Source organism: Lissotriton helveticus, chromosome 9 (genome assembly GCF_964261635.1).
Source record: "Lissotriton helveticus chromosome 9, aLisHel1.1, whole genome shotgun sequence".
Classification (NCBI taxonomy): Eukaryota; Metazoa; Chordata; class Amphibia; order Caudata; family Salamandridae; genus Lissotriton; species Lissotriton helveticus.
The window spans coordinates 470,924,364-470,943,502 of record NC_136070.1 but is presented as its reverse complement, the minus strand read 5'-3'; the positions used below and the strand labels follow the sequence as shown (position 1 = coordinate 470,943,502).

General features: G+C 42.8%; 1 protein-coding gene across 2 annotated transcripts in view; it reads left to right on the top strand.

Annotated features, from left to right (window-relative positions):
• JAG2 (jagged canonical Notch ligand 2) overlaps positions 1-18,741 on the top strand; it is a 319,544-nt gene extending 300,803 nt beyond the window's left edge. For both annotated transcript variants that reach the window (XM_078660292.1, XM_078660293.1), the window contains 2 exons: positions 8,187-8,343; positions 16,692-18,741. In XM_078660292.1, coding sequence (XP_078516418.1) covers positions 8,187-8,343; positions 16,692-17,131 — 597 coding nt within the window. In that variant the 3' untranslated portion in view covers positions 17,132-18,741. The remainder of the gene's footprint in view (positions 1-8,186; positions 8,344-16,691) is intronic.
• The last annotated feature ends 398 nt before the right edge of the window (positions 18,742-19,139 follow it).

The following is a 19,139-nucleotide window of genomic DNA, read 5'->3' as shown; positions in this document are numbered from 1 at the left end:
CCTTGAGGGGTGTATATTTGTATTATCTACTTACTATTGATATGTTTCGGTTTCATTGTAAACCGCTCTGATGACTCCGGGCCAAGTCTGCGCTATATAAAAATTTAAATAATACATTTCAATAAGAGCTGAAAGCTGTATGCTGTCTGTTTTGGTGACTCCCTGAGATCTGAAAATGCTGAATAAAAGGCATGATTTATGTGTGTAATCGCAGCAGTCTGCTGAATCAGGCTTGAGAACCAATGGGCAGCTAAAAATGTACCAATAATTTGATCATGGCTGGGCTTTCGTTTAAACACATGGAGACTTTTTAGATAAAGAAACATGCTCAAAGTCCATCACTAAGCATTTAGCAATAGATCCACATAAACCTATTGCATATTTGAAAGTTTCCAAAGGCACATTTCTACAGAAGCTTTTTTGATTGGGGATTTCCTTACTTGTTAACTTGTACTTTCTAAGCTATCTGTTTTTGCATGTCAAAGTAGAATATTATTATTATTCATAAAAAAGGAAAAGTTTACATTTCCTGCACACCATGAGACAGACTCTATTTTCATGTTCGCGAAAGATGATGATTGACCCTGCATGTATAAACCACCATGAAAATGGATTTTAAAATGCAAATTTAACTCCAGTTGGTGATGTTCAAAACTGTAGTTACTTGTGTTGAAACAGTTCAATATATATATATATATATATATATTTTTTTTTTTAATGGAAGGCTCACTCCGCAGAGTTTTGTTGCAACTTTAGGTGTTTAATTGTTTTTCACATACATGGTCATATTGGGCAAAACTAAGAAAAGTTTCCACCTTTTTCCTTTGTGCGTTTAGTAGTTTTTATGTTGCTCACCATTAGTGCTAGATCGTGATAGTGGGTAATATGTATTGCGTAAAGAAGTTCGTTGATATGCATCTTGAAAACTGAATGTTGTCAAGCTGTATGATTATCTAGGAAAACATTTTATAAGCATACTCAGCTGGATGAGCTGGTCTACAAAAGTGGATACATTGTTAGTTATTCTTGAAAAGACAATTTAGTGGTAGAGCTGCTAGCGCCACTTTAAGCATTAAGAGTACTGGGTATGATGCAGAGCTGTGTGATAATGGGTGCTAATGACTTTACTCAGTTTGGGAAAAGGTTTTTCCAACCGCTGGTAATATTTACCTAAGTTAGCACCCAGATAATTGTGGTTCTGCTAATGCTCATGGTTTGGTGTGGAGTTACTTGTGAAATCACCCACAACAGATTTATTCCAGATACGATTGCCTCCAGAGAGTCGTGAAACTTCCTTTGCTTCAGTACTTCAGGCATACTTTATCTGGTAGTAGTATAACTGAATATTGTGACTCAACTGAAAGGACTCCCCAGAGGATGTATTGGACTAGCCTTTCTGCATGACCATTAAAGAGGGTAACTAATTTTGCCATTAGATCTGTTGCTAAATACCCAAAATAACTTGCTGATAATACTTTGAATCTCAACACAAAGCTGATTTAACTGAAGGTCCCATTCACCACTCGCTAAAAACGAGATTTAAAATTCGATCAATATTCTATCAATGAAATGTCTGAAGAAAATATAAGAGGGAAACTTAGTTGTAACTATTGCAACTGTTTCTCCCTTGATACAGTGAATCATGATTTTAAGACAATACTCCGACTGCTGAAACTTTTAAAGTGTTGTATAGAAGTTCATATGTTTCGGTTTTGCTATTAATGAAGTATGGTAGCTCTGAAAGGATAGTTTGAGAATTTCTAATGTATACTGTTAGTCCCAGTGAAGTGGTGGATCCAGTTTTATGGAAAAAATGCTTGAATTCATCTCAGCCACTGACGATTGTTTATGGTCATATTTCAGTTCATAATATTTCACCCACTCCAGACCGACATCACCCATATGCAAATCAGTCTTGTGGAATTTAGAACAGGCGGGCAGCAATCTTTGTCTCTTTCCAGGAGCCACTACCACATCGGCTCTTGTAAAAGCACAAAACGTTTGGTGCATGTCCGTGATGTCTCTCATGGCCGCGCACCAGACATATTTGTTTTAAAAAAATCAAACTCACAAAGACTGTAGGCCAATCATCTGTGGCCTGGGTGTGCAGTGTTAAAACTATGAATATGACCTGTCAAAATAGCCCCTTTTTTACAGGTGTAAACCTTCCTGTGAAATATTACAAAGTCTTCCTAAGTAGGCTTTACTTCCCATAATGTAAAGTGCATAGTATTTAAAAGTAGAACATGTAAAGGTTTAATGTGAAACATGGCCCCAGAGATGTTTTCAAAGTCCAATTGACTGGTGAAGTCTGATTTGTAAAAAAAATGTGTGTATATATATATATATATATATATATATATATATATATATATATATATATATATATATCCCATTTTTTTATTTTTTAGAAAAGGAGGCCGTTTGATAAAGTTTGCTTTTCCCTGCTTTGGGTGTGTGAAGATGTCTGTACCTACCACCCTCTAATAATACCCCAATTTTTTACACCATTCTAAATTTAAGGTGTATGGTGGTTTATCATCAATGAGAGGGACCAAGAGGCTGAAAAACTACTGTGCAAAGAGCACAGTCCACGATTTACAGGTGGTCAATCATGTATGAAAATGATAGACAACAGGATGTGTGAGCACACCGCTGACCGCTGAACCAGGCAAGGTTCGCCCCTGGCATTCTGGTAAATGCAGTCTCTTGTTGCTCGCTCCGATATTTTCGAGTATTTTGCCAAGGTTGGCGCAGATAGTGCTGATCTCTAGACACGTGTTTCTGGTTTATTAATCGTCATCAGTAGAGAATACCGTTTTGTATTTTGGGGTTTGCGGAGTCGGCTGCCAAACATTATATCAGGTCCGGTACCTCTCACTGGCACGCAGGTGCTTCATCCACGAGCTCGTCAGCTCAATGACTCACAGGAGTATTTTAAATAGACAACAGGATGTGGGAGCACACCGCTGACCTCTCAGGCTAGGTTCGCCCCTGGAATTCTGGTAAATGCAGTCTCTTGTAGCTCGCTCCAATATTGAGTATTTTGCCAAGGTTGGCGCAGATAGTGTGTGGGGATATCTGTGCCTACCACCCTCTCCTAATACCCCAGTTGTTTACACCATTCTAAATTTAAGGTGTATGGCGTGTTATCATCAATGAGAGGGGCCAAGAGGCTGAAAACTACTGTGCAAAGAGCACAGTCCACTATTTACAAGTGGTCAGTCATGTATGAAAATTATATCTCTATGTTTTGATCATGAATTTGCAGTAGAGCTCTACTCACCTTCATCCTGCAAATTATGCTTCATCAATGTCAGACGTAACCAGTAGTATATACTGACAATAGGAAGATCTGTGAGATTCAAGGATTGGACTTCACACCCTCCCAAGAGGAAGGGTGGTGGCTGAGGCACATAATTGGAGGAAGGGATGAGGTGACTGCGGATAGCAGTACCTGAAGGGGCGTAAGTCACAATTACAAGAGTATGTGGCCAATTTTAGAAGTCGAACTGCTATTCCTGCCATAATGGCCAGCCTGCAGAGCACTAGTGAGTGAAACCCTGAGGGCCTGTAGTGTCGGATGTCCAGGTGCACAAACCCTAAGGCGAATGTATGAACCCTCGACTGCTAATACCCTAAAGCATACAGAAAGTGTCAAGAGCTGGTGTAAGTACCAAGTGCTCTGAACTAATGGGGCCTTGGGGGTTAGACACAACATAGCATCTCCGGGATATAGACGCCATCAGAAATCCAGAGTCCCTGTAGGCTTTGAGGGAATCTCAGACATGAATGTGAAAAAACACTGGAAGAATGTCCAAAAATAGATGCAAACCACCAAGAATGGGAAGTCAACAACAAAACCCTCAGCACATGGGACTGTGGAGTTATTCACCAGCAAGTGTTGTGCGTTTCCTGCTTGGCCTACTGTAGTTATTCCTGTCTTAGCCTAATTGTGCACGTTGTTGGTCTTGTTTTCCTTTGCATACGTTACTATATAAACACGCTGGCTTTTGTGCCACATTGAGCTTTCACATGGAACCTGCATATGTTTTTGTGTTCTGTTCTTTTCCTGAGATTTAGTTTGATGAGCACACATGCAAGGGGTCTTGAGACAATAGCTCTACATCTGCTGAGATGTAGGCCATGCAGGAAACACAGGAACCCTTCCATTGGCCTTTGAGGAGCTGTGTGCATCAGCACATGGATCACAAGATACAGGCTCTTTTGACACGGACGCAGGTTGCCTTGTAACTGTCTCAGCATCGGTTGAGACCTGCGAGCATGGTTATTCTTTGGCACTCGTAATGTGGGCAGTTAACCAATCATTCTGTGCGGAGTGTGATTTCCTCCATGGAGTCTTTGGCCTACGAAATCGCAAGTGACATTCTGGATTCCTCGGAGGCACTCTTAATTTGATTATTTTTGCAAATTATTATCTCTTTCTAATTGTAGTCTTCAGTCATCTGTGGAACAAGGCTTTGAGTGTGTTTACTTTTAAATTACATTTATTATATCTAGTATCTTTCCAAGTGCTATTATCCTGAGCAAAGAGAGGGTGTTGTGTGTTTCCTGCATGGCACATTGTCGTTTTCCCTATGTTAGCCTTATTGTGCAAGTTGAAGGCCTCATTTTCCTTTGCATGTGTTACTATATAAACATGCCTTTGTGCCACATTGAACTTTCACACGGAAACCTGCATATGTTTTTGCATTCTGCAGTTTTCCTGGGATTTAGTCTGAACTCCCTAGACTAGGTCAAACAACAATATCCCTTGTAATTCTTTCTGGCCTTCACTAGCACCTAGACATAACACAAGAATGCAGCTTTTGTTTATGTGCCCACATGCATAGATGAGCACACGAGCCAAAAACACACATGGAAAGAGAGTTCTGAGACACGTGCACTGTGTCTGCTGAGATGTAGAACTTCCATCAGTGGATGTTAAGGTAAGGGGTCTGCCAGTAATCTAAGAGATCATTTATATATAATCATTTGACTTCAGTAGTAAGGGAGGAGGGTTTAGGTTCCTCTGTCATATAAAATGACAGGACTTTTTATGGTCTATGGATTATTAACCATTCTAACAGTAAAAGTATGTTTTTGTTTTCTAATTGTGTCACGTATACTAGTTTAAATAAATATTCTAAACTTCCTTTGTGTCTCCTGGTTACCCTATTGTGGACGAGTACAAGTGAGAGTGTGAAAGTGTCTGTCCTGTTACTGCGATCCCTGAGAGGGCTGAGTGTGTTGTGTTCTGGGGTGCCAATTCATTTGTTTCTCTGGTAAGACTGACTAGGACTCATGGATACTGAGGTGGTATGGTGACTCAGTCCCTACATATTGATTTTCTATGGTTTCAGGCATAGTTATGTTTTAGAACAGAATTCATTCAACACAAGCATGTTGAGAGTGCAGTAACTGGCCATGTAGCCACCCATGCTTCAGTAGGTGCTGTCTTTGAAGACATTATATTGTAATTTGATGACTGATAGTATGCTACACGTTGTCAAATCACTTTGAAATTTTGTTTTTGACAAATGGATGAGTACACAATTCCCCACTGCTCATGGTGGAACAAACAGTACCTTTGAATACACTCAGAAACCATGCTATTAAAAGGTTATAGTGCAAGAAAGAAATACTCCAGTTCAAAGCGTATTTACGGTGTATCGTGTTTTCAAAATAAAATACAACTTTTGCTTCCACGTTACTTCCACCCTTTTCTTTAAGCCATGCCTTCCAATCGAGTATCCGCTTTTCATGGATCCATTGATTTTTGTTTGAGTGTTATGTCCACATTGAAAGGGAATTTTCTAAAGGATTATTACAGATTCTTAGCAGGGAAAGTATTTCAGAGTGGCAACCATATATATCAAGCATGTCCTTTGCAAGTTGAACAACTTTTTTTTGTTTTTGGAAGAAACCTACAACTCAGGTCCTACTAAATACAGGAGGGCAAGGTGGAAAGAGCTGCAGCTTTCACATTCTCTCTCGAGAAAGTCAAGAAGGGTATTATGGGCTAACTAAGAAAAAGGCCCCAAGTCCTGATGGAATTCTGCACAATCTTTATATTAACGACATCGCGATTTGGGCCCCAGTTTTGACCACCCTTATTAATGCAGCAGTGATGGCAGGCCCCCTACAGTCATGGGCGCTGTGTATCATTGTACCCGTTTTTAAAAAGGGGGATAAGGACAGCCCTCATTGTTGTTGGCTCATTTCTTTGCTTAATGCAGCAGTGAATGTTTTGGGGCGCATTCTCCTGGTTAGACTTTCCGCGTGGGCTGATTAAAATAACGTTTTATCTGAAGTCCAGTAAGGCTTTTGCTCAGGGAGGTGAACAGTAGATCAGAGCTTGAACCTGTATTTTGTCCTAAGTAAATATACTGTTGCTCGTCCCTGCTCAATCCACGTAGCATTTATGGACCGCACATCTGCGTTCGATAGGGTCAGTCAAACAAAGCTGTGGCAGATCATATTGTCCATGAGGGTGGATTGGGACATTGTTCTATTTTTAAGGGATCTTCACAGGGACACCATGGCAATGATACGCTATTCTAAAGATCTAAAATGTACCGCTGCTTCCATATTAAAAGAGGAGTACGACAAAGTTGTATTTTCTCCCCATTTCCGTTTAATTTGTACATTAATAAACTAGAACAAGCACTGGTTGTCACAAAAGCAGATTGTCTGCAAGTGGGGTCCTGTTGTCTGCCATTGTTCTATGCGGATGATGTGGTTCTCATTGCCTAAACCATTGGAGACTTGCAGGTTCTGATGAACTCCTTTGCAAATTTTATAGAGGAGCTCGACCTATCAGTTAAATAGAAATATATTTTGTAATGGTTCTGGGTCCTCGTTCTACAAAATCGTCTAAGTTTAATATTGGGCCCTGTGTCCTCCCAAAGACTAGGGTGTTTTCATACCTGGGCTTGCTGTTTGATTCTGCAATGAGCTGGCACCCCCTTATTAGTAGGAAGAAGGAGGATTTAATCTGGGCAAACTCTGCTGTTTTTAATTTTGCCTCAAGGCTGGGACCTTATTGCTGATTTACAGCACCAAATGTATCTCCAAAGTAGTTTACTTGAGTGAAATCTGGGGACATGTTAAACAGGTTGAATTGCAGACAGTGGAAAATTCTTTTTTGAGACCGATCTGGTGTGTCCCACGAAGCGCCCCTACATTTTCGGTGCATTACGTACGTTCTCGGTGGGTTACATAACCTATGTCACGCCCTTTTACCCCCTTTCTCTGTGGATGAATATATGGTTAAGGCCCAAGATTAAACTTAGTAAGGAGATTGTTTGTCCCTCGATTACTCAGCTCATATCTTGTGGCTTAAGTACATTAGGGTCTCCTTTCAGAGTTTAGGCAAGGGAGACTTATTTAGTACCCCAGATGGGATATGTAGAGCTGACGGCAAATAGGTAAAAGAACCCTTCTTTAGGCAGACATTCATGGCTAAAGAAGAGATTGCTCTATCAAAGCTCAGTGCCCAATGACATATTATGCTGAAAACTGTGCCAACCACAGAGACATACCTTCTTTTTGTTAAAAGTAGATATGAGCGTTTTTTGTTACCGATGTTCCGGCTAGACTTATTGCCCTTTCTGCTGACTTATCCGTGTAGTTGGAGTAGGGGTTACAAACTTACATCCTGCAGCTGCGACAGTAGGTCTCCACAGGATATCCTGCACTTTACTGTGTTTTGTAATTGTTATGTGATGCCCTGGAAGGCGTACATTATTCCTATTCTTAAAAGGGCAAATTCTTCTCAAGTCTGACCGGCCCTTATGTATCTGCAGTTGTTTCTGTGAGATTATAATGTTTTATACATTTAGTTTTCTGAAAGTTACTGTAAGGTTGAGAAAAAAGGGTACCTTGTTGTGTCTGCTCTTTCGGAATAGTTTTTATATTGTATGTACATTTTTATCTGCATTATTGACGATTGGATTTTAACTGATGTCTTATTTTATGGTGTTTTGCTTTTATGTTTTTTTCTTTCTAAAACCGAATAAAGCATGGTTGATTGAACTCGTTTTGGTAAACGTTTCTGCGATCCATTGGTTTGAAAGAATGGAAGCATGACATTATATTGATGATCCAAATTGCTGGAGACTTATTTTTTCTAAGTCGATATTTAATATTCATATGTATAATGCCAACACCTTTTTTTGTCGTAGTCTTTCTTTTCGCATCCAAATGAAGAAGACAACAACATAATTCAGAATGCAGCGAATGCAGTAGTTGGTGCCATCACCAAACGACAAAACAGTACTGTCATGCTGGCAGTTACAGAAGTGAAAGTAGAAACTATTGTTGTGGGCCCTTCATCCTCGGGTAAGTTTAATCTTCTAGCCTTTCGCAAAAAGCTAAAAACTTTTCTGTTTTAGTTGGTCAAATGTTCTCTGCTTCTCCTGTTTTCAGCAATTACCTATCTTTCTTCTTTAGGCTGTCCCTGGCGCCGGGAAACCCTCTACGGGTAGCTGAGCGCAATACAAATTCAATAAAATAAAATAAATAAATAAATGGTTACTGCTGTTTGCACAATAAGGTCAAAGTATGTTAGATAATGATGGCATAAGAGTAAACGCAGTTTGATCATTGTTTACATTTCAGACTTTACAACTTTGAAAACTGAGCTGGCAGGTTACAGAGAAAGCAATAATTCTATAAACATCAATTATGTGATAATGTAAGACAAGGTGTGCCTTAAACTGGTTTCCATGACACAAACCACTAGTATCTGCGCCCAGCGCAGTTAAGATGTTTTAAACCCAACGTTTTTAACAGTCTTAGGGGGCCTGATGTTCAAAGCCATTTTGTGGCTGCAAAGTATGCGATTTGAAAACTTACAAGGTTTGCAACCGCAGAATGGAAATCTAAGAGACCCATTTTGGGATTCAGTAGCATGTCTCCATTCTCAAAATGGATTCAGGAACTGATAACTAATCGCTATCTGAAAGGGCTGTATTTAGGGTGTTCCTTCCAAATACCAGTTAATTATGGTATGATTAAATTTTTTGCGACAATACTCATGTCACAAAACATTGAAAAGTTACTGAGTTGGGGTGATAACACATTCACAAAAATGAAGGCTTCCCATTGATATACCTTCCCCTTGGTGAATGTAAAAAAAGGTCTGTTTTTATAGGAAAAAATGTTGCTTTTAAATGCAGACCTGTTTTTTTTTAATTTGTTTTTTTAAAGAAAACTGTCTCCATTTTAATATAATATATTAAGAGACCTTGTGGTCTGCAGGCTATAGCTGGCTACCATCCCTGTGATGGCATCCAATGGTGGTGACTCACAATTTGTGACCTATCACCCTCATTTATATTTATGAGGTATGTCTGATTGCAACCCACTGTGATTTGGGATTTTGTGAACCACTCTCTTTGTACATGTACACGCAAAAGTCTGTGCACAACCTGTGACCACTTATCACAGATAGAGATTCAGGATATCAGTTCCTTAGTCCTTTAAGTTAACTCTGCAAAGGTAAGCTTTTCTGCAGGATAGTATGTTAGGATTGAGTTCATCTGGTAGTTGATTTCATATTCTTAGTGTCCGGCAGGAGAAAAACTGATGCAGAGTTTTGAATTTTTAAATTTTGGAGATTTTCATTAGGCTAAATTTGCCTTTCATTATTCTTCCTCCTTCAGTGATGTGGAGTTCCTTTTTCAAAGGGCTATGTAGAGTTAGGGCCCGATTACGATGCGGGCAGGAAGGGCTCCAACAGTCAGTCAAAGCCCTCCTGCCCGCATTGTAGTCACTGATTCGAATTCCCTCCCGACCAGGCGATTTCGATGGGCTCGGTCAGAAGGGAATCGGAATCAGCCTCCTGAATGGCTTACGACTGGCTCAGAGAGCCCGTCCGCCTTTCGGAAGGCCCACAGTAATCCCCCGGCCAGCTCTTTCCGGCCGAGGGATTACGATGGCAGTTTTTCCACTGCCTTTTTGTGCCAGCCTTTCCGGTACAAAAAGGCATTGGGAAACCGCTTTGGAGGGCCCCCACGGGTGCTAGGCCACCTTATGGCAGGCTAGGGGGCACTGTGATCCCTACACCTGGTGGAAGGCACCTTGAGGTGCCTGCCATGGGGTGCAAAGATGAACTGCACCCCTGATCTTTGCTATGAGAGCATGTATTCCGTTCGGAACGCATGATAGTATAGCAAAGTATCAGATTGCGACAGAACAGGGTTCGGTCGCATCCTAATTTCTGGGCTGGAAAAGACGACTGGAGGTCATTCGGTTCCAGTTCCAGAACGATGCCAGACGGACTTGGGTCAGTCCGGCATCATAATCGGCCCCTAAAATGGAGATCTTTGTTTGTGATGCACGTCATTTAAAAGTTGCAAGCCTCCCATGTATTCGTGGTTGCTATGAATATTGAAGTAATAATTTACAGAACAGATGACTAAAACAAAGAGGACCAGTCATGCAATGGTGATACAATTGGACTCAAAATGACAAAATTATCAGGATTCGGTTAAATCCTCATGCTATATACAGACAAAGCATAGTTCTGTATCTGAAAGAAACAGTTAGTTATAGATTCCTTTCCTTAGAATTACCCCCAGGCGTCAGACTGAATCCGGAAATTTTTTCGTCAGCAGTACCCCTGGGCGTCGGAAGGTGGATCCGTTGACTCTGCGTCCGTTGCTGGTGTTGTAGTTGCCGGGATGACGTTGCGCTAGCTACATAGATGCCACCCTGGAGTGCTGACGCCGGTTCTTTTTTTTCCGCGCCAGCAAGCGCACATCCGGAGAGAGCCGTACCCCCAGTCATGTTTTTGACTGACTTTATGTGACCTGGTGCACAAGGGATGCCCGGCTTCAAGGCAAGCGGTTCCTGTACCCAACTGATGTTGGTGACGGATCCGCACCGCATGTGCCTCTACTGCCTGGAGCGCGACCACGACTCCAAATCGTGCTCCGACTGCCGAACCATGGCCCCGAAGTCTTTGCGGGAGCTGTCCCGAAAGCTCCTTGAGGCCCAGCAGTCGGCTCCGTGTCACTCAAGGTCCTGGTCGCGTGGGAGGTCGAGGGACCGATCGCGGAATCACCATCACTCCTCTTCTAAGTTTTCGCTCTCTGGTCAGGTAAGTCGAAGCACAGGAAGAACTCGAAGAAGCATTGTCGCTCTTCGACTTCCCCTCGTCCGTCGGCCGATGCGATGAAGGGTGCGGGTGGTGCGCCTCCTGCCGCTCCACATGCAGAACCTTCAGGGTCAACTCCAGCCTGACCAGTAGTGAACCCTGCCCAGCTTCGTCAATTTTACGAAGCGATGCACACCATTCTTGGGCAACCCGACTCGGCCCCTTTGACTCGGCTTGGGGTCCTAGGCCTTCGACGCCGGCGGCTTCGGTCTCTGCACAGCAGGGCCCCCTTGGATCCAGGCCTGGATCCGGATCGGCGCCGGTCTCCCTCATTCGTCCTCCACCGGTGCCGATTCCACCTCCTCCGCAGCTGACGACGGCTGGGCTCCTGGCATGTGCTCCAATGTGGACACCTGATCCGAAGTTGATGGGTACTTTTGTCTCTGTGTTCCACCCTGGCCCTTTTCAACCAGATTGGCAGCCAGAGGAGGGTGAGGAAGCCTGGGAGGGGTCTGGTGACCCTTTAACAGACCAGTTAGATTACAATCCGGACTGGAGAAAGGAACTGGGGGAAGTCAGTGGTCTGGATACCTCCCCAGACCTCTGCATGTTGTCTGCTCCTACCATAGCTACGGAGGAGGGAGCACCATACGCAGTGGTGTTGCGTAGGGTGACCGAGGCTCTCCACCTCGAGCTACCTACGGTGGCAGTCAGGACTAACCTCTTGACAGAGGTCCTTGAACCGGCAGCGAGCTCTTTGGAGCCCCTGCTGCCATTTAATGAAGCCCTCACAGACATCCGTTTGGGCACGTGGTCCAGGCCCAACACAGGGGCTCCTGTGGACAGGATGATTGCCCGACACCACTGCCCGGCCCCTGGCAACCTACTTTCCTCTCCCTGAGAGCTTGGTGGTCAAAGCCTCTACATTTAAAGGCTCCTTCCCTACCGCTCCACCTGATAGGGAATCCAAAAAGCTGGACCCACTTGGGAAGAAGATGATTTCTTCCTCCAGCTTGGGGCTGCGGTCGGTAAACACCACATGTCTGTTGTCCCGTTATTCCTACTCTCTGTGGGGTAAGGTGGCACAAGTGCTGCCTCAGTGCCCGTAGGAGGCCCGGGCCCTGCTCGCCTGTGCAGTTGCTAAGGGGAGAGATGCAGCAAAGTTTAACATTGCTGTGGGCCGGATACTGCCAACACACTATGCCTGGTTGCGTTCGACTGATTTTTCCGGGGCTGTCCAATCCACCTTTACAGACATGCCCTTTGATGGCCGTCGCCGTTTCTGTGACACGGCAGACCGTGCGCTAGAGCGCTTTATGGACTTTCGAGCTACGGCCAGGTCCTTGGGCCTCTCCATCACCCGCCCTGCACAGTCTGCCTTAAGCTCCTTTCGTGGTTAAGGAAGGGGTGCCCCACTACGTCCCAACCAGAGCCACAGGCTCGCGCAGACTGTTCAGCCCCAGCATGGGCGGGTTAGTGGGAACCACCAGCATGGTTCTGGGGGCCAGCGGACGGACTAGTGCACCACAACCCCTTCTACATCAGCCTCCAAACCCTCCTAGTCTGACCTTCCTGGGACACCAAATTCCTGTGGGCAGCAGGATCTGCCATCACCTCCATCACTGGCGCACCATCACGTCGGATAGGTGGGTTTTGCAGATAGTCCGAAGAGACTACGAGCACTTTCAGTTTACCATGCTCTCCTTTGGCCTTACCAGTGCCCCACAGGTGTTCACGTAAGTGATGGATGTGGTCGCAGCTCATCTGTGCAGATCAGTGGTTCCAGTCTTCCACTATCTCGACAACTGGCTGTTGAAGGCGGGCTCGCCCTAGACTGTCCTCTCCCACCTCCAGACTACGGCCGACCTCCTGCATTTGCTAGGGTTCTCCATCAACGTGCCAAGTCACACATGAACCCCTCTCAGAAGCTTCTCTTCATCGGAGCGGTTCAGGACACGACGCAGTCTCGGGTTTATCCTCCCCAACAGCGAGTCCGGGATATTCAGGCTATGATTCTGATCTTTAAGCCTCTATCCCGGGTTTCGGTCAGGGTGACCCTGAGGCTACTGGGCCTCATGGGCCTCCTGTATCCTGCTGGTTGAGCATGCCAGGTGGCATATGTCGGCTCTGCAGTGAGACCTGAAGTTCCAGTGGGTGCAGCATCAGGGGAATCTGTCAGATTGTGTCCAGATCTCGGAGGGCACTGCACAGCAATTGCAATGGTGGCTCACGAACCAGGATTGGGTCCACAGCAGATCCCTCTCCCTTCCCCAACCAGAACACACAGTGGTGACAGACGCATCCCTCTGAGATGGAGCGGCCACATGGGAGAGGCAGAGATCAGAGGCCTCTGGTCTCCAGCGGAGTCCGGGCTCCACATCAACCTTCTGGAGCTTTGGGTGATTCGTCGTGCACTCAAAGCATTCCTTCCCTCTGTCCGGAGAAGAGTAGTGCAGGTGTTCACAGACAACACCACCGCCATGTGGTACTGCAACAAACTGAGCATGGTGGGGTTGTGAACGCTACGTCAAGAGGCCCTCCGCCTCTAGACCTGGCTAGAACATTCGAACATCAGGGCATATCCCTGGTGGTACAACACCTGGCTGGTTCACTGAACACCAGGGCGGCCGAACTCAGCCGCAGGTACATGATGAATCACGAATGACGTCTTCACTCGGAGGTGGTGCAAGGTCTCTTTCAGCAGTGGGGAGAGCCTTGGTTAGATCTATTCGCCACTGAAGCGAACGCGCAATTCTGTCTTTGAATTTCCAAGGCGCCACTCGCTAGGTGACGCTTTTCGTCACGAGTGGAGTTGCGGTCTTGTGTACGCCTTTCAGCCTATACCACATCTGCCCAGAGTGCTGAAGATCAAGCGCGACTGTGCCCAAGTCATTCTTGTGGCTCCGGATTGGGCCCGAAGAGTCTGGTATCCCGAGCTGCTCAACATGGCCATCGATCCTCCGATCCGACTCCCTATTCGGGAGGGTCTTCTGTCGCAGCAGCAAGGGACGGTCCTCCACCCAAACCTGTCCTGCCTCCACCTCCTTGCATGGAGATTGAGCGGCGGCAGTTGACGTTGTTTGACCTGTCTCCCAAAGTCTGTGAAGTAATCTTGGCAGCCAGGCGTCCCTCCACTAAGACGGTATATGTCTGCAGATGGAAGAAATATGTGGAATGGTGCACAACCAAGGCTGTGGATCCCCTTTCTGCCCCTCTTTCTGAGGTTCTCTTGTTCCTCCTATCTTTGGCCCAGTAGGGCTCTGCTCTTAGAACTCGTATGGGCTACCTTTCAGCCATTTCAGCCGTCCTCAGGCTCCCTGATCAGCCTTCTCTTTTCAAGTCTCCTGTTGTAAATAGATTTCTTAAGGACATTACTCATCTGTTTCCTCCTGTTCCCTTCGTAATGCCCCAGTGGGACTTGAACTTGGTTTTGATATATCTTATGTGCGCTCCCTTTGAGCCACTTTAACTGTCCTCTCAGACTTCTCGCTTTGAAAACTGCCTTTCTGGTGGCCATCACCTCTGCACGCAGGTTGAGTGAGCTACAATTTCTTTCTTCCAAGTCGCCTTTTCTGGCTGTTCATCCGGACAAGGTCGTCTTCAGAACTCAACCTTCCTTTCTACTAAGGTGGTCACATCTTTTCATATTGGCCAAACAATCACTTTGCCCACCTTCTTTCCGCATCCTTCAAAAATGGAAGAGAGGCTCCACCGTGTGGATCCAAAACGTGCGCTCTCCGTCTACTTGGATCGCACCAAACAAGCTCTTTGTTGGTTACGCGGGCGCTAAGAAACGTCGGGCCATGCATAAACAGACTATCTAAAGGTGGGTTGTTCTATGTATCAAGGCATGCTATACTTTGGCGAAGAAGGAGCCTCCAGTGGGGCTGAACGCCCATTCCACCAGGGTGACAGCAGGTACTACTGCTTTGGGACGGGGAGATCCCCTGAATGAAATCTGTCGGGCAGCTACATGGTACGTGGGTATTGCTGCACATGTTCATCAAGCACTACTGCCTGAACAGCAAAGTCCGGAGAGACAGCTTCTTTGGATGTTCTGTTCTCCAGGACTTTCTGGTGTGAACTTTGTTCGCAAACCCTCCTCCGGGGTTGGTATTGCTGGGATATCTATTTCACGGTAAGGAATCTATAACTAACTGTTTCTTTCAGATGAACAAGTTACTTACCTTGGGTAACGATCTATCTGTAAGAAACATAGGTTAGTTATAGATTCCTTACTGCCCCACCCATCCTCCCTGTTCTGTGAACTGACTTCTAGGGTTAAGGACTTCCCTTCAGGGCCCTAGTTTTGTTCACCAGTGGCCAGCGTCTTGCATGGCTCTGCGCTTCTGGCGTGGAAAGTCATGTACAAAATAACGTCCGCGTGCGAGGGCGGCATCGATGTAGCCACCGCAACGTCATCCCGTCGTCGAAGAGCCGATCAACGCCACCTTTTGACGTTCCGCTGTACTGCTGATGAAAAACTTTACTGATCCAGTCTGTCGCCTGGGGGTTATTCTAAGGTAAGGAATCTATAACTAACCTAAGTTTCTTACAGATATATCATTACCGAAGGTAAGTAACTTGTTCTTGAGACACTAAAAACCCTTATCAATAATAACTTTTTTTTCTCCTATCGCAAAGGGCTACAAATTTCCAGTTTTGTGGTGCTAGAAATTACAGGTGTTACTATTGCCCTAGTAGTCTTGGGGGGAAAAAGCAATGATAGCCTAGAATTTATTTTAAAAGAGATGACAAAAATGATTTTGCACTCATCCACTGTATTTATTTTCATTAGCTGGTATATATGATCTCCCAAATATGTTAAAGGACAGAAAGAAACTACTCTGATTACATTTTATATTGTGTGCTTTTATATGACGTTAATTTGTCTCTTTATTTTAAGTTTATTCGTTTTATGAATTTGTTCTGTCATTTTTTTGATATATAATCCTATAAATTGAATCCATGGTGCTTGTTTTCTGTTCCTGTATCTTTACACTTGACTACTGTGTGACCGAGATGCCATCTATCCAGTCCTCAGTATGTGTTTGAAATTTACTTTTAATTGATACTACTTATCAGAGAAGGTTTTTCCTTTCAGTATTTATAGCTCTGTCTTATGCCAACTCTTGTTAATTTTGCTCTACTAATACCTGCCACAGTGGTCATGTCTGCTGTTAGGTGGATTCCTTTAATATGCTTGCTACAAAGTAAGAGTTTATTTGTGTCACCACACCATATTATTTTCCAACACAAGGGGAAAATAATCGTGTGATATAATTGAGATGGCTGTGTAGAAGAGAACACAATGTTTTTGTTACGAAGGACAACCGATGATGGTTGCTTTCTCAAGATTCATCCAGATTACAGTCACAAAGTAATTTATTCTAGTAGTAGTGACAAATGCACTTGATCTAACATAACAACAATTCACTATTCAGGAGCATATGACATATTTGCTCTCTTTGAACAGAATTGAGGCACAGTATTGATTTTTTTATCGTTCACGGGCATTACCTTCGGGTTTATACCTTTTTTGAATTACATTTCCATGAACTTAATGATTTTTTTTATTTTTTTGCAGTGTATTTGGTGCCAGTACTATGTGCTGTATTCGGTGTTGTATGGCTGACTTGCATTATCATTTGTGTTTGGTGGACTCGAAAAAGAAGAAAAGAGAGGGAGCGAAGACCAGAAGAACAAAATAATCAGCGGGAATCTTTAACTCATATAAGGAATCCCATAGACAAGCCTTACAGTAACAAAGACAATCAGTATGAATGCAAAAGTTTCATCTCTCATTCACAAAGAACTTTTGATTCAGAAGAAGAGGAGAAAGAGGAGCACCTAGAGGGAGAGGTTATAGTAATAGATGAGGACAAAAACTTCTCACATACGTGCCCAAAAACCTTTTTAAAGGGAAATGTGGACACTTCTGAGAGCTCCCAAATAAAAAAACCACATCGGACAAGCACCAGCAAACTGGACAACAGATGTGTTAAAAATGTGAATGAATCACACTGAAGGAGGTAAAGACTGCATTTAACAGTAGACATTGTGCCTACACTACAAGATGGGGAGGGGAGAGAAAAGGCGACATCTCCATTGCATTAAGGACTAAAATATCTGGAGTCAATGTTAATTTTTTATTTTATGTAAAAATGTTTATTTTTTATTGTTTCTTTAGCCTTTGTATAAATTATTCAATGACTGTCAGGTAAGCAAAAACTGAGTGTTCTTTGATAGTTGCTATTTTTGTAAAGTTTACTTATCTGCTTGAAAGCAGAGAAAAGAAAGTGTGACTGTATTTTCAATATATTGTGTAAAGTTTATTACAAGAGATTGTACATTGTTTACAGAATGTATTTCCTTTTATTACATGTTATAATTTAATGGTGGCTTTAAAACCTCCTGGTTGAGGAAAATGTGTGAACTTGAACTTTTTTCTTGACTTCAAATCTTTATTAACGGCAGCTCACTGCACTTGTTACGTTAGTTGCTTCTATAAGTTTTATTAAATTTGCCTTGCATACTTCGTAACAGGAACAAACCCAATAGAGATCATTCAACTGTGGTTAAAAAGTGACCTTTTATTTACTTCAAAATACTATTAGGATTGCAGTATTGAAGCATGTGACAAGTGCCTTTGAGAATAAACTTTTCTATAGCAACTGTCAAAGACTGCCCTACTGATATTGCAGAATTACAAGCAAAACTAGAGGTGCATCTCATAGATACACTGTTTATTTTCTAATTGTGAAAGTGCATTTTGTAAATATGTAAATAATAAATGAATCGCTCTGTATATTTGATTTAATAACTTAAAATATTTTGGTCTTTTTTTGACATGCCATTCCTTTTTAATTTATGTTGCTGAAAACGTTTTATGACTTTCTTTTAAGACCTTTTTTCCTTTTGTATGATGTCCAGATTTAGAAACCACCGTTAATATAATCAATGTTAGGAATCTGTTTGTATTCGCATTGTGACAGAAACCATTATGTGTAAATAGATTATAAAGAGTTTATTTGCCTCCTAGTCCGATTTGTCTAGCAAACATATTGTGCTCACAGCACAACTGCAAAACTTAGCAACCTAGGAAGCTGATTCTCTTTCCTTTGTGAATATGTTAATTACATGTGGTATTACATTATGTTTATTTTTTTATTTTATATATTTGTTGCTTTCAGTTCAGGCCCAATGAAGGGAACAATATTTTCCTCACTCTTTTCTGTTAATGTGTAGTCCTTGTTCTCTTTAGGGAAAAGGTTGGCAAACTCAAAAGATGGATTACCTCATGAGATATGATTGATCGTAACTAAGGCTTGTGCATTTTGTTTTGACCTTTTTAAAGCCTTGTTATTGTTACTCAGTGGGTAAGCTATAGGTTTATTTTAATTACTGGAAAAATGTAACACTACATATGTTTAGTTAACCTACCAGTGAAAAGAGGTTCTTATCTGAAAGTATAAACTTTGGCCAATGAACAACATGAACATGAATGTTTGAAAATAATTATTTTATACATAAATGCAGAAATAGCTTTGCAGGAACTTCTTATGTTTAACGCATTTTGTTTGACATGTTCTTAAAATAACTTTCAGAAAACTATTTATTAAAGCATTTTATAACAATTTTCATTGCTTTTACCTTTTTTGTAAATAGGTTTATCAAATTATTTTTTGGCTAAGGTAGCCATATTATTGCTTTAGAAACAGCACACATTGTGTCATGCATTGACATGTACAAGAACCTGTATATAGTAGGGCATTTAGTTGGTAAACTGTTGAACTTTGCACACATATTTATATATATAATATATATATATATATATATATATATTACCTACTGGCGGTCGCCAGTAGGTATATATAGTTAGGATTTTTTCTCTATGGGTTTTTTGAAAATTCTATGTCTAATAACTTTGGCGTTTGTGGACGGAATTGGCTGAAATTTTCAGGAAAATGGCACATTTTGTTTCTGAGCAGCCCTTGAAAATTTGGGGGGGGTTCGTCCAGTGGGGGCCGAGAAA